Source organism: Eublepharis macularius, chromosome 7, assembly GCF_028583425.1.
Source record: "Eublepharis macularius isolate TG4126 chromosome 7, MPM_Emac_v1.0, whole genome shotgun sequence".
Taxonomy (NCBI): domain Eukaryota; kingdom Metazoa; phylum Chordata; class Lepidosauria; order Squamata; family Eublepharidae; genus Eublepharis; species Eublepharis macularius.
The window spans coordinates 17,082,435-17,096,166 of NC_072796.1; the positions used below are offsets into that span (position 1 = coordinate 17,082,435).

Here is a 13,732-nt window from a genome sequence, read left to right on the forward strand (position 1 = left end):
GCAATCTTAATTTTTGCTGGACTTTGTGGCCATTTTCATGCGGCAGTACTTTTCATTGTATATTGTGAGGTCTCCCATACTGCCCATATACCATCTTTGTAATGGAACTGGACCATAGTCATGCCTATTGTAGGTACCAATTGCAGGCATCATCTTGGTTTTCTTGCATTGTTTTATGCCTTTGTCATTCCACTTTCTGCATTGTTTATAATATACCTTTTTTTTTACCTAAGCAGTTTGTTGTTTGCGTTGTTTTCTAATCCTGTAATCCTGGTACCATTGCATGTTTTATTGGTTCACACATGCTATCTGATTGCATTGTTTTATATTCTATAGTTTCTATAATCTGCCTGGATTCTGAGTGAGGAAAGTGGGCCATATATAAAGTAAACGAATAAATAAACGTTCCCATCTATGGTGATTGTGCTCAGATAGCCATTTCACCACCTTAGTCCTCCATCTGCAAAAACAACAAATGGCCATCATGGTTGAAAAGAAGTACCAAAGCAGTTATGTGAATCTTCTCTAGTGGAACTTTATGAAGTTCAAGATGCTTGCTAATTTCTTAGTAAGCTTTGTATTATTTCTTAGCAAAGAGACTCCTTAGATAGGACAGTTTTAGGTGGTAGCCGCGTCGGTCTACAGTAAAAGACTGGAATCTAGTAGCACCTTAAAGACCAACTAGATTTCCAGGGTATGAGCTTTCAAGAATCAGAGCTTCCTTCTTCAGATACATGTAGAAATGGAAGTTGATAGGACAGGATAGAATAGGATCCTGGAGAGCAGCTGCCAATCATAGTAGACACTGAGCTAGAGGGGCCGATGGTCTGACTTGGTGTAAGGCAGCTTTGTATGTTCATAAAGGGTAGAATTTCATGAAGTTGACTGGAAATGTAGAATGTGGAATGCAGTGACAGGGTGCTTTTGAAAACCGGCAGTTGTACAGCTGACGATTGGTTGGCATAGTGTGCTGTAGTACTGTTCCTTCTGCTGCAGTTTTCTTCCACCTCTCGCTTTTCCTTTTGTACATGAATAATAGGAAGCTGGTAGAGGTGTTTCAGTATCTTAGAAAACATGCTAATAATAACTATTATGTGCTTCTGTGGAATATGTTTACTGGAACCAAAATTCTGAAAAACTATTAAATGGTGCTTATTAAAGATACTGGTGCTCAAAGAATAGGTTACTAAGGTGTGGAATGTGGCAGCCGTGGTGAATCTTATCTTAGAATATTCAGCTATGAAATTGGGGGGCGGGGGGAGGATTCGGTTTCGTTTTCTCGGCCATGTTGGACGCTCCTCTCCGCAGGTCCGGGAGGAAGCGCCCGAGCACCCTGACCGGGCGGCTGATCTGCGAAGATTAGCCCCCAGGACTCCCAGTGAGGGAGGCAGGGTCCGGGACGCTGCGGGAAGAGCCCCCCGAAAATCAATGCGGGGGGTAAATTGCCCGTTTGTCCCTATGGAGGCCAGCAGACGTGTGCGGCGCCTCGAGTGCTGCCGGGCCATGGAAAACGGCAAAGAGCAGAACTAGGCGGAAGCCTGTAAGTAAGCGAATCCCTTCTGTTATTACAAGCGCACGTGAAGGAGGGGTGGGATCTGAAGCTAAGAAGGCTAGTTCTTCCCCCTCGCTGAGTTTCAGAATCCGGCTGGCGGTCCCCCCCCTAAAATGGCAGCGAAAAAACAGAGTCCCGCTCTGGGCAAGTCAATTTCGGCTGCCCTGCAGGGGAAAGGAGAGTCGCTCGAGGAATTTGTGCGGAGGTCGGTTATCGAAGCCATAAAACCCTTTGTTGACAAGCTGAACGAAACAGATCAAAGGGTGGGCTTAATTGAGAGCGAAGTGAAAACCATTAAGGAAGAAGCGGGGGGGGCAGAGAAGTCTGCTCGGGAAAGTGCGTCACTCGTGAAGGCTACGAATACAGAGAATAAAGCTGATCGGGCTACAAGTGGAACGAACACAGACAATTTTGCGCCTCCAGAACGTGAAAGAGGAGGAAAATGAGGATTTATGGGGTCTGGTCTCGGAACTATTGGCGACACCTGTGAAGGCAACTAAAGAAGAGGTTAAAAGCGCCATTTTGGAAGTCCGCCAGGCTTCTTCAAAATATGCAACGAAGCGTCAGCTGCCTCGCGAGATCATCATCGATTTTTCATCTAAAAGGATCCGAGACACTATCCTATACAACTCATACAATGCGGATCTGGACTTTTTGGGTAACAAAGTCAAGATACTGAAAGACGTCCCATTTTTAGTTCGGAAAAGACGATTTAAGTATAAAAAGCTCGCAGCTCTTCTGAGGGAACGTGGAATAAAGTACAAATGGCTATTTCCGGAAGGTATCTGGTTTAGTTACAAAGATCAAGCTTACAAGATATTATCAGAAGATCAACTAAGGGATTTTGAGGACAAAAATCTGGAATTTCAGCGAGATACCAAGCAAGAAGAAAAGGAGAAGTCTGAGGGGGGGGGGAGGAAACGAGCACTGCGGCTGCAGTTGCTCAGAGAGAATTGCATCCGGGACCCAGGAGGGGGAGGAAAACTTAATTTGAATTTGAATTTGAATTGTAATTTGCATTTTGTAAGGTCAACCACTCCATCAATATTATACAAAGCTTTAATTTTTTTAATAATGGCGGTATGAAGGGAAAGCATTCTGTGTAGTGTAGTTGTTATATGTTGTTGTTGTTTTTTTTTTCTTTCCTTCCCTTGTTCCCTTTCCTTTCCTTTGTATTGTTAGTTAATGTAGTTAATAAAAAAAATAAAAAATAAAAAAAAAAGAAATTGGGGGGCGGGGGGGGTCAAGAAATTTTTAGTATTTTGGAAATCTTCTATGGATTTTATGTCAAAAAGTTATGATCTAAATGTGTACAGTCATAATGTATTTAATATTGACTGTACCCAATATTACGCAATATACGCAAGAGCCAGTTTGGTATAGTGGTTAAGAGCGCAGGGACTCTAATCTGAAGAGCCAGGTTTGATTCCCCACTCCTCCACTTGAAGCCAGCTGGGTGACCTTGGGCTAGTCACAGTTCTCTGGAGCTCTCTCATCCCTACCCACCTCACAGGGTGTTTTGTTGTGGGGATAATAGTAACATACTTTGTAAACTGCTCTGAGTGGGCGTTAAGTTGTCCTGAAGGGTGGTATATAAATTGAATGTTGTTGTTGTTAGTATTATTATTATTGTTGTTTGAGATGTTTGTGCCTTTGTGTTATATACTTAACAGAAAAAGAAAAAAATGAGGATGCAGCCACCCTGTTAATAGATTTATCTGTGCATCTGTAAACATTGCAACAAACAATCAGAGTTCAGGTTTGCAAAAAATCCTGCAGTGGTTACCACCAAGAATGAGAAGTTGGGGTCGCCTGCAGGTTTCTTCCTTCCTCCTTCACATGGGGAGAAGTGAATTCATATGGGGGAGAGCTGAAGTGGTGAGGGGGAGAGGCAAGCCAGGGGTCATGGTGGGTAGATAAGGCAGAAATAGAAAGGAAGCCAGAAGGGGCAGTGAGGAAATTGGTGTTTCCCTTCCACAGAAGTCTTCATGGGTTTCCCTTTTGGTGGATTATTAATTGCTGTTTGCTGATACATTCAGAAAGGAAGGGAACATTCTGAAAAATTAGAGTATTGCAAACTTAATCTTCAGATTAGGGATATCCCAGAAATGAGGTCATACAAAGTCAGTATGGATGTCTTATTATAACTCTTTTCATGTGGGATCCAGAGGAGTTAGCCGTGTTAGTCTGTAGTAGCAAAATCAAAAAGAGTCCAGTAGCACTTTTAAGACTAACCAATTTTATTGTAGCATAAGCTTTCGAGAATCACAGTTCTCTTTGTCAGATGCATGATACAAACTGGGCAAATACAGAAGAGGAGGAGGGAGAGGGGAGAGAAGAGGACATATATCAGAAGGGGACAAGATGCAATTAGTGGGGAGGCAACCAAAACATTCCTTTGCTCGTAAATGTAAACATCTCCTTTTGGTGTGGAGTCAGTTTGCCGTGTTAGTTTGTAGCAGTATAAGCATCCAATTCCTATGTAGTATAAGCCTTCGATAACCACAGCTCTCCCTGCCAGATGCATCTGACAAAGAGAACCGTGGTCCCCGAAAGCCCACACCAGGCGCCACTGGGCTCCCCCAGACCACGCCGCTGTAAAGGAAATCTGTTACCTGTGATAACGTGGGGAATCTCATCTAACCTCCAGAAGTTAGGACACTGATATTTAATATATAAGCAGAGGAATTCTGGGAAAGGATTCCTGTTAGGACTGAGGACTGCACAAGAGTCTGTAAACTACATGAGCATAATTAAAAATCCTTAATTGATAACAATGCCGTTTTCTTCCTTCTGGAAAGTGTATGTTTGTTTGGGTGTCATAAAACCATTGGTCATTAAAGCTGTGCCAGATGTTGTGCTACGGATTTTGTATAATTGCTTGTATGAAATTTCTTCATAAGCATCCTTGGATAAACTTAACTGGCTGACGTGCGCTGCGGAATATTTTTGCTGGACTGCAAAGTAAGAAGAGAGGATCATTTTTTACAGCTTACAGTAATTAAGTTGTTTTTTGTTGCAGCCGGCGGACAGACTGCATTATTACACAAGCCATCAACCCATCATACAACAAATGACAAGTGTGAGAAAACTGTTTCGAACGAGTAATAATGGCCCTAGATGTTTGTCTTGTTCTGTCAGTCCAATTACAAGGGTTTGATGGTTTAATTGGTCTTCAGACTGTTAGCTCTCTAACATCAATAATTTTAGCCTGTGATAGATTTTTCACTACTCTGTGTATTTCAGTGATGCACTGTTCAGAGTCAAACAAACAAAAATGAAGCCAGACTTCTATCAGGGATAATGCCTCATATGATCTGCTGAAAGCATTTCTAAGAATGCATATACTGGGTCTATTTATCCAGTCATTTAAAATCATACTGTGTCCTGTCTCTGGAGTTCAGGTCGTTGATTCTGTGCTTTCTGCCTGAAAGAGATTTTTGTGTCCTGCCTGGTTTTAGAAGAATAACAAAGAAATTTGCTCGACTTCCCCGACTTTCGTATGGAAAGAAATCCATTTATTGACGGCGTCCTGTTTCAGCACATGTGCTCTGTAATTCTGAGGTCAAGTGCTGCCAACTTTATGTGTGTTTGTGTGGGTATGGGTGTCATATTGTTCCAGGGCCTGAACCAACATGTAAACAACAGTGGCCCCCAAGAATATAAAAGCTGGCCACTTTTTTGAGATGTTTAAAGAATGTATGTGTTTTTGTGGTTCACAGTTAAGCTTGCATAGATAATATTAATGTTTAGTTTATAGGCTAACTGTAAGATCATGTTTTAGTGGGTAATATATTCAGTGACTTTTTAAAAATCTGCCTTGAAGACTCAGGCCATGATTGTTTAAAAATCCTGTGAATAAAATAAATGAAGTTCATACTAATGTATGCTTGCCACTTTTAAGGAACTGTTTCTTATTTTGAATTAATAGAAATACTCAGTGAAAAAGAAAAGATATGCCATAACTGTAAAAATCAACTTACAAGAACAGTATATTCCAATAAAGTAATATTCTGAGATGTTCCTTATTTTGGAGCACTTAAAATGGCAACCATGTATTGATTTGGAACTAGTATTTTTCAGTACTGATCATCTCTCTTTTTTGGTAGGACATATAACTATTACAAGTTATTTACTGAATTATTATCCTGGTCTTGATATTGAGAAAAGAAACATCTTTGGATTTACTGCACTAATGAAATCTGCAATGCAAGGCCGAACAGAATGCGTCAGAGCCTTAATGCTGGCAGGTATGAAGAGTTCTCTGCTTCTTATCTCCCCTCTCCCCTGAACCATTGTGACAACAACTTATCTTCATTGTGGAGCTGCTGACTCTCCCCTCCCACTGCAAACATCTAATTTGCCCGTAATTTAATTCCTGAGGATCCTCTGTCTCCCAATAGCAGTAGGGAGATCAGTGGAAAGGACAGCAGTGGAAAGGAGGAGCCAGAAACAGAAGGAAGTGCCTTTGTTCATAGAAAATTTCGTTGGGATCCAGCATGGGTACAAAGGGTACATGAGTACAGTTTTGGAGGGGGCTGGAGTTGTCAGCACTACATAAACAACTGTTTACTAATGGGAAGACATGGGAGTGGAATAGTTCAGGATTATCAGGGAATCAACTCTACATCTGTTAGCAATTCTACTTCCATCTTTAAATACCAGGGCTACCACGTTGCTCAATGGATTAAGTTCCAAACGGCCAGCATGATAGGGTCAGAGGTGATAGTTCTTTACTACTTTTGGGTTTCATATGGCTGTTCAGGTGGTACTGTTTAGAAAAATGCTGAGTGGATGTTAGCAGCTGATAATGCAGGATACTCAACATCTGAAAACATGATAAGGAATAGGCCAAGGTTGTGGCAATGGCATTCCAAAGGAAACAGCACAACTGTGCTGAAAAGAAGAATATTGGTACTGTGTCTGGGCAAATCACATACCCTACGTCTGGTCAGAACACCCTGCTGTAGATATTTGATGTTGCAAAAAACCCCTGCACATAGTCAGTGGTAGTGTAAACTCTTGGACATATGTGCAAAGCTTCTGAGAGTATGAGGTAAGACCTGCAATAGGTTTGCTTTCAAAAATGCCATTAGGGTAATAGGAACTTGCTGATTTGTTTGCAGGGATATTGTGAGAAGCTCTATAAGGGTGATGATTTTCAGTGCAATTCAGGTCATCAGGAAACTCAGGGTAATGGTGAAGTGATGCAGAGGCTGGGTAATTACTTTTGCTCACTTAGGGAAGCGGTAGCTAAACAGTGACTGGCCTGATGTTATGTTTAGAAATGACTCATGGATTAAGGGATGCTCAGCAATTGCTTGAAATAATAAAACTTCCAGTATTTTAAAGAAGATGAAACAGGGATTTGTTACTGAAAGATACAGAAGAAGCAGAACTAAGCTCTAGTGGGCTTGCTATGAGGAGAGTATTCCTAACCCACTAAGATCTAACTGCAAACCTTAGTGATTATTTGCTGCTTTCACAGATGTTAGAAGACAGGATAGTAATTCTTACAAAGGAAACAGATGTGTGCTTTTATCACTTCTGATATTGTAATCCAGTAAGCTTCCACTAATGAATCATGGTTCAAATAATAAAATTTACAATTGCAAAGGATCAAGAAGCAGCAGCATAAATATTCCCAAACTTCCATTAACTGATAAAAGCTTCTCAGCCCATATCCATAATTTGTATGATATATAGAAGAATTTTTTTAAACTATAATAACATTCCAAAAAATATATTTTAGTATTGATTTCAAATGTGAGCTTCCAGAGGTATAGCACTTGCAAACAGAGGAGACAGCGTGATGTAATTGGTCAGAGTGCTTGCCTTTGACTATGGAGTTCTAGGTGCAGATCCCCAGTGAGCCATGAAGATCAGTGTGTGACCTGAGTCCAGTCTCTGTCTCAGCCTCATAAAGATGTTGTGATGATAAATGGAGGAACCATGTAAGCCTTCTTGAGGTTCTTGCAGGATGATATAAAAGCTAGAAGGAATCTCTTTGCTTTCTTTTGCCTTGTGCACCTTTCATGACTCATATCATAGATTTACTATAGGTCACTTACAGCCTGCTTGTTTATCCTATTAGGTTCATAAGCACTAGCTTCCATGGCTCCTGTTTACCCAAAAAGCTGTAATGTGCTGAACTATTGGGCTAAAAGACAATGACCATGGTTCCTGCCTTGTATCGGAAGCCCACGAGCTCTTGTATGCCATAGGTGTGCTGTGCAGGGGTCTAGGAGAAGAAGTGCTATGAAAGAGCTGTGTGCCACTAGTGATGTTAGAGCTGGGGCTGGCTTCCAGTGCCAACATAACAGAATAGGTGGCACACTGGGGCCTTTTAGGTCAATCCTGGCATCTTGGATAAAAGGCAGTGTTGGAAATTTATAAGGATGACATGTTCTGGAGTTCTAAAGGCTGAGAAGGGGGGTTGTGTGGATAAAAAACCCAAGAGGATGAAAATTCTGATTGAACTGGACTTTCTGATGCATTTGCTAGAAGCAAATTTTGAACATAATACATCTCAAGCATTTGCAGATAACCTTGCAAGATATGTAGCTGTATTCATTTAAAGAGAATATTAATATTCCATATTGATAGCCTTGCTCAGGTCAGTTTTTCTGAAAAAAAAAATGTATATTAGGAGCATTAGATTTAGTATAGAGAAATCAGATCTAAGTGCAGTGTGGACACGTTTCTTGGAAGATGACTTGCAGACACATCATGCTTCAAAATGACAAACAGATTGCCATGACACTTGGAAGGAACGCATGAATATTCAAGTCTGACTCTGGGGGCAAAGTCCCTAACCCCATTTATGTTCATGAGGGATTGGTTTTAAAGGAACCACGGCAGTAATTCAATAGGATTTAAAGCAAATCTTGTATCACAAATAAATGCCCTGAGCAGCAACATATAGCAAGCTAGTACACTCTTTTTTAAAAACCTGGGTGCAGACCAACAACTGCGGGATGTACCTGCACAGAGAACCTAAAGATGCTATCATCTGCACATTTACCTAGAAATAATAATAACATTCGATTTATATACTGCCCTTCAGGACAACTTAATACCCATTCAGAGCAATTTACGAAGTGTGTTGCTATTATCCTCACAACAATTACCCTGTGGGGTGGGTGAGGCTGAGGGAGGTCTGAGAGAGCTGTGACTGACCCAACGTCACCCAGCTGGCTTCAAGCAGAGGAGTGGGAAATCAAACCTGGTTCTCCAGATTAGAGTCCTGCTGTTCCTAAACACTACACCAAACTGGCTTAACCACTGCACCAAATAAGCTGCCATTGAATAAAATGGGGAATATGTCTGAGAAGACACAGATAGGATTGCACTAGATGTCATCTTCTAGAGCCTAGTCAGGGAGTTTCACTCATCTTGGTCAGAGGGGGCATTTCTGCCTTTTTGTATTTGCCCTGGAGAGTGCGATGAGCAGCTTTCCATTCAGTTCTCTTCTCCCCAGGGCAACACCTGATTCACAGTGAATATTTTGAGAGTATCCTTTTTGAGATGCATAATTTTCCTGTTATTATTCTATTCCTATAGTTTGTTTGATGTTCTAAGTTTCCATTTATTCATTCTCATGGGGATATGTCCTTTCTTCCTTTTAAAAAAGAACCTCATTCAGTGATGTGGCCATTACCCACCTCGAGATGTGGTAGCTTACCAATCACCCCGTAACGAGATGCATAGTGACCTCAAAGAATGATGGACTGCATACCTATAAATGGGAGTCTGTGACAGAAAACCCAGTCTCCTTCCCCAACTCTTTAATGGCCAAATCAAGTGTGATTCTGGGGGGTCCATGAACGAACCTCCAAGCATTTTTTTTCTTTTAAAAATCAGGCGCCACATGGCCTGGATTTGGAAGGAGACCACAGCACAGGGGGGTTGGGGGGGAGGGGTTAAACTCTCCGTTCCCCATTTTCCCCAATGTGAAATAGCCCTCAGGGCTGCTATTTTCCCCATACAGATTGCGATAAGAATCTATATGTTTGCCAAGTGGAGCAAAGAGCATCACAGAGCCATTTCAAGTTGGTAAATAGTATGAGTGGTCGTGGAGAGTGCCTTCAAGTCATAGCTGACTTATGGCGACCCCTGGCGGGGTTTTCAAGTCAAGAGACTAACAGAGGTGGTTTGCCATTGCCTGCCTCTGCAGTCCTGGAAGGCTTAAACTGCCCTTCACTATGCAGTAGTTCTGATCCACATCAAGACCCTTGCATACCAGCTTTTTAAAAGAAAATAAAATGTTTGAGAGCTTGTTCTCAGCATCACATATTGTCTGTCTGTTGTTTGCATTATCATAACCAGGCAGAAGGTACTGAGGAGAACAGGGGTAGGACTACTGACTCCCTGATGATGTCACATGGATGATATGTGCAGGCACATAACCCAGTTGTGTCATTAAGGAACCCTACTGCCAGGGGCTCTTCGCACTGAACATAATCTGAAGACCCAGTTGGGAAATATTTATACTTGGAATAGCAGATCTTGAAATTCTGAAGTAAGAAAAAATAACTTTCTTGAACTGGTGTAATAGAAAACAGCACAAAATGAAAGTACTTCAGAATAGTTCCCCCATGTTTAGAAATGTAGCATCCAAAAGTCAACAATAGTGAATTTAGGAAAGGATAAAACAGTAGATATCTCGGTAGGTAGCTATTTATTAAAACACATAAAAACTAGAAAAACGTCTGTCTATCACCCTCCCTTTTCTTCTTGCTTGTCTGGTGCAGAGTAATTTCAACTGGACCTCTCACTCAATGTGACTGTGCCAGAGATAGTCTCATATTAACCTCGTCTTAACCATCCATAAGATTAACCTAAATCCACAAATGGGTTTCTGGCTGTACCATCTGCTATGGTAGTTTTGTCAGCAGACATATTCTCATCAGAAGATTGACAGGCTTGTTGCGGACAGAGTGTTCTCCAGTTGCCTAACCGTGATGTGCAGATTACCGCCTCCCATCTCCATTGGAGTTAAGCATGGTTTAATGGCACTGAAGGAAGAAAGCATGCAAGTAGATCCTTAGCATGTTCCTGATCGCCTAACTAGGGTTAGAGCTTGGAAACGCTACCTCTGAACTGGACAGGAAATAGAGTGGAGGCAGAGCACAGTTTGATTCCATGCTGTTTCTAAAATGCAGTTCTTCCATTTATTGTGTGTGAACTTCATATAAGATTGATATACAAATTAATGTTTTTCCCAAAACTAAAGTTCACTTAGGCAATAAAATGCATACTTAGTCAGCAATTACTGCCCATTATAGACATCACTTTAATTTTTGCATGGTTATGTTGGTTAGAGGGCTCATTGCATTCAGTTAATTCAGTCTGGCATTGCCCATCAGTACATTTCTGTATTAACTATTCCGTCTCTATCTAAATATCTGTAATAGCTCAAAATCTGTGCAATGTAGGCTGCTTTTCAAAATATTAATAAACTCTGACAGCTCAAAGGAGAAGCTGCCAAGAAGCTGAAAATTGGGGGAGGAAATAGGCAACAAAACATACAAAATTCCAGCTATCACTTTTCTTTACATGTTTAGTAGTCCTGTGTGCTGATTTCAAAGCTAACCTTTTTCTCTCTCTCTCTTTCTCCCCCTCTTGCTCTTTCTCCTCTTTGAGGGGCCAGTATTCATGCAACAGACCCAGGCCGTGGGTTCACTTCCCAGGAATGGGCATGGTTCACAGGAAGGCTAGAATCTGTCTGTCTTATGCAGAGACTTATGGATAGGCCTTGTGCTGAGCAGTTTTGTGATCAGTATGAGCTAGAATGGCCAAAGCTGAAAGAACTCCTTACCAAACCTGTAGAGCCAAAAAGCTGTTTGCAGAGGATCTCAGAGGGTATGAGATCAGTCATGCCTTTCAAAGCTTCCCATGAGCCTGAAGAAGATGGTGTCCTTGATCACATGGTGAGGGTGACGACAAGTCTAAGGAGCTGCTTTGTTGGCATAGTCTGTAAAACCGTGTGCCCTGGAAGTCCTCCTGGTATAGGAAAACGCAGACCTGCTGTGCAGGAAATCCTTAGGAGACAAAGAATCCAGGAAATCAAATCTCTAGAAGATAAAGACCGTTTAAACAGCTATGAAAAACTGTTTCAGAATTCCAGAGTTACATTAGTCTCCCAAAAAAAGGAGCGGCGAGCCAGCCTACAGCCTGTAAACCTACACTTCCGTCAGGTGAACACTGTGATTCCAAGGAAAACCAGCCTCTTGCCACTGCACTTGCTGAGAAGGAGCAGTGTGCGGCCAGGATTTGTCATCCCCAAAGTCCGTATCACCAAGGCACCCCCACCTACTTTCCAGCCAGAGATACTCAGACGACAGAGCAGTGTCGTTGATGGGAACTACCTGCAGATTCCCAAATGGAGGTATAAAGAGCTAAGGGAAGAAAGGAAGAAAGCAGAGGAAGAAGAAAAGAAGAAGGCAGAAGAAGCCAAGAAACAGAAACCAGGGTCTCCCCGGGGAAACAGGACTTGAACAGGAGTCATCATGACATGGGAACCCCGCTGCCAATGCTCAGATCCCCATGCTGAATGAGATTTATGCTGAGTATTATAAAGCAAAGGGAGCTTTGACTCTCGAAAGCTCATACCCTGGAAATCTTTTGGGTCTTTGAGGTGCTACTGAACTTGAATCTCGCTCTTCTACTGCAGACCAGCATGGCTGCCCACCTGAATCTATAAAGCTGACAGCATCTGACACAGCAAAGGAGCTGTTAAGAGATACCAGGGGAAAAAAAATAAGGAATTTGTGAGCAGTTTTTTAAAAATGGAAGAAGATGGTATCTCATTAGGGTGGGAAACGCTCTCCTCACAAAAGCAGCACAAGACATAATGACATTAAGTTATAAGAACGGATTAAATCAGGGCTATTTTTCTAACCATCAAAGACTAATTAGGCAGCAGAATAAGGGAATCTGCACCACTACGATTACTTGAAGATTTTTAAAATAATACATTACATAAACACTTGCTTCAGGATGTGTAAAAAACAGTGAACAGAATTTATATAAGTGCTTTGAGGTTGTTTTTCCTACTGAGTTAAAATGAAGGGCTTTTGCAGCCCACATTTAAGAAAATGTGAACATAATAGCGAAAACTGCAAAAAAAAACCCTTTAAAAGGTGTAAAAATCTCAGGGCATTTTTCAGCGGAACATCATCTTTAAGAATTTCTTATTACTTATTTCTTGCTACTATTGCTAATGATTCTGTGGTGTAGAGCTAATGAAAACAAAGATTACCTGAGTTTGTATGGGTGTTTTTGACCTTACTGCTATTGACTGAAAATCAAAACGTTATATTAAAAAACGGTATATGTTTGGTAATTCCCACACAAACAGTTCTATGGATTCTACCCACTTCTTCCTCAACTACAGGATTTGCTACATACACTTCATACAACATTATCAAGGCAGTGTTTGTGGGGTTATCTCATTTTATCCTTGTAAGCCCTATGAAGTAGGCAAGATTGAGAGTCAAAAGTCAAAGGCCACGTGGGGATCTTCCGTGCCACACTTGTTCTTTCTGCCCCCCCTCGTAACCCCCCCCAATGATTGCTTGATCAATCTCAGAGAACAGAATACTCTTCCTTGATTATATTTACTTACCAAATTAATGCAAAATTCAATAAATTTAGGTGTACAGTTCAGCCCCTGGAAGGTGACAGTAATGTTGACTTACAAGCAGTTTTAAGTTTAGTTTTCAGAGGATGCCATAAATCTGCACTACTAGGTTAGTGATTTAACCCAGCCCAGTTTCCACTCTGCCTGTTAGAATCTGGTTCACTTTTCTATTTGAGCTGTAAAACCAACATTAACAGGGAGAGCGGGTTATAAATGTAATAAAATAAAAAAATAATAAAATAACATGGCAACAGAGAAAGCAAGTCTTTTCTGTACACAGTAACTAGCTGCTATTCCAGAAACTGACATCATGTTCTCTAAATCAGTTTATACAAATAGTCCTAGAAGTTCTGCTTAATAATGCCAATGCCAATTTATACACATATGAAGCTTGCTTATGGAGGTAAGAACATAAGAAGGGCCCTGCTGGATCAGACCGGTGTGTCACACACTGGCCAGCTAGTTACTATGGTAGGCCAACAACAGGGCATAGAGGCTGAGGCTGCCCCCTGATGTTGCGATCTGGCACCGGTATC

General features: G+C 41.4%; 1 protein-coding gene across 1 annotated transcript in view; it reads left to right on the top strand.

Moving 5' to 3' along the window:
• ANKRD33B (ankyrin repeat domain 33B) overlaps positions 1-12,051 on the top strand; it is a 38,531-nt gene extending 26,480 nt beyond the window's left edge. Inside the window, exons 3-4 of the mRNA XM_054985831.1 lie at positions 5,662-5,802; positions 11,198-12,051. Of these exons, the coding sequence (XP_054841806.1) occupies positions 5,662-5,802; positions 11,198-12,051 (995 nt within the window). The remainder of the gene's footprint in view (positions 1-5,661; positions 5,803-11,197) is intronic.
• Positions 12,052-13,732: the final 1,681 nt, after the last annotated feature.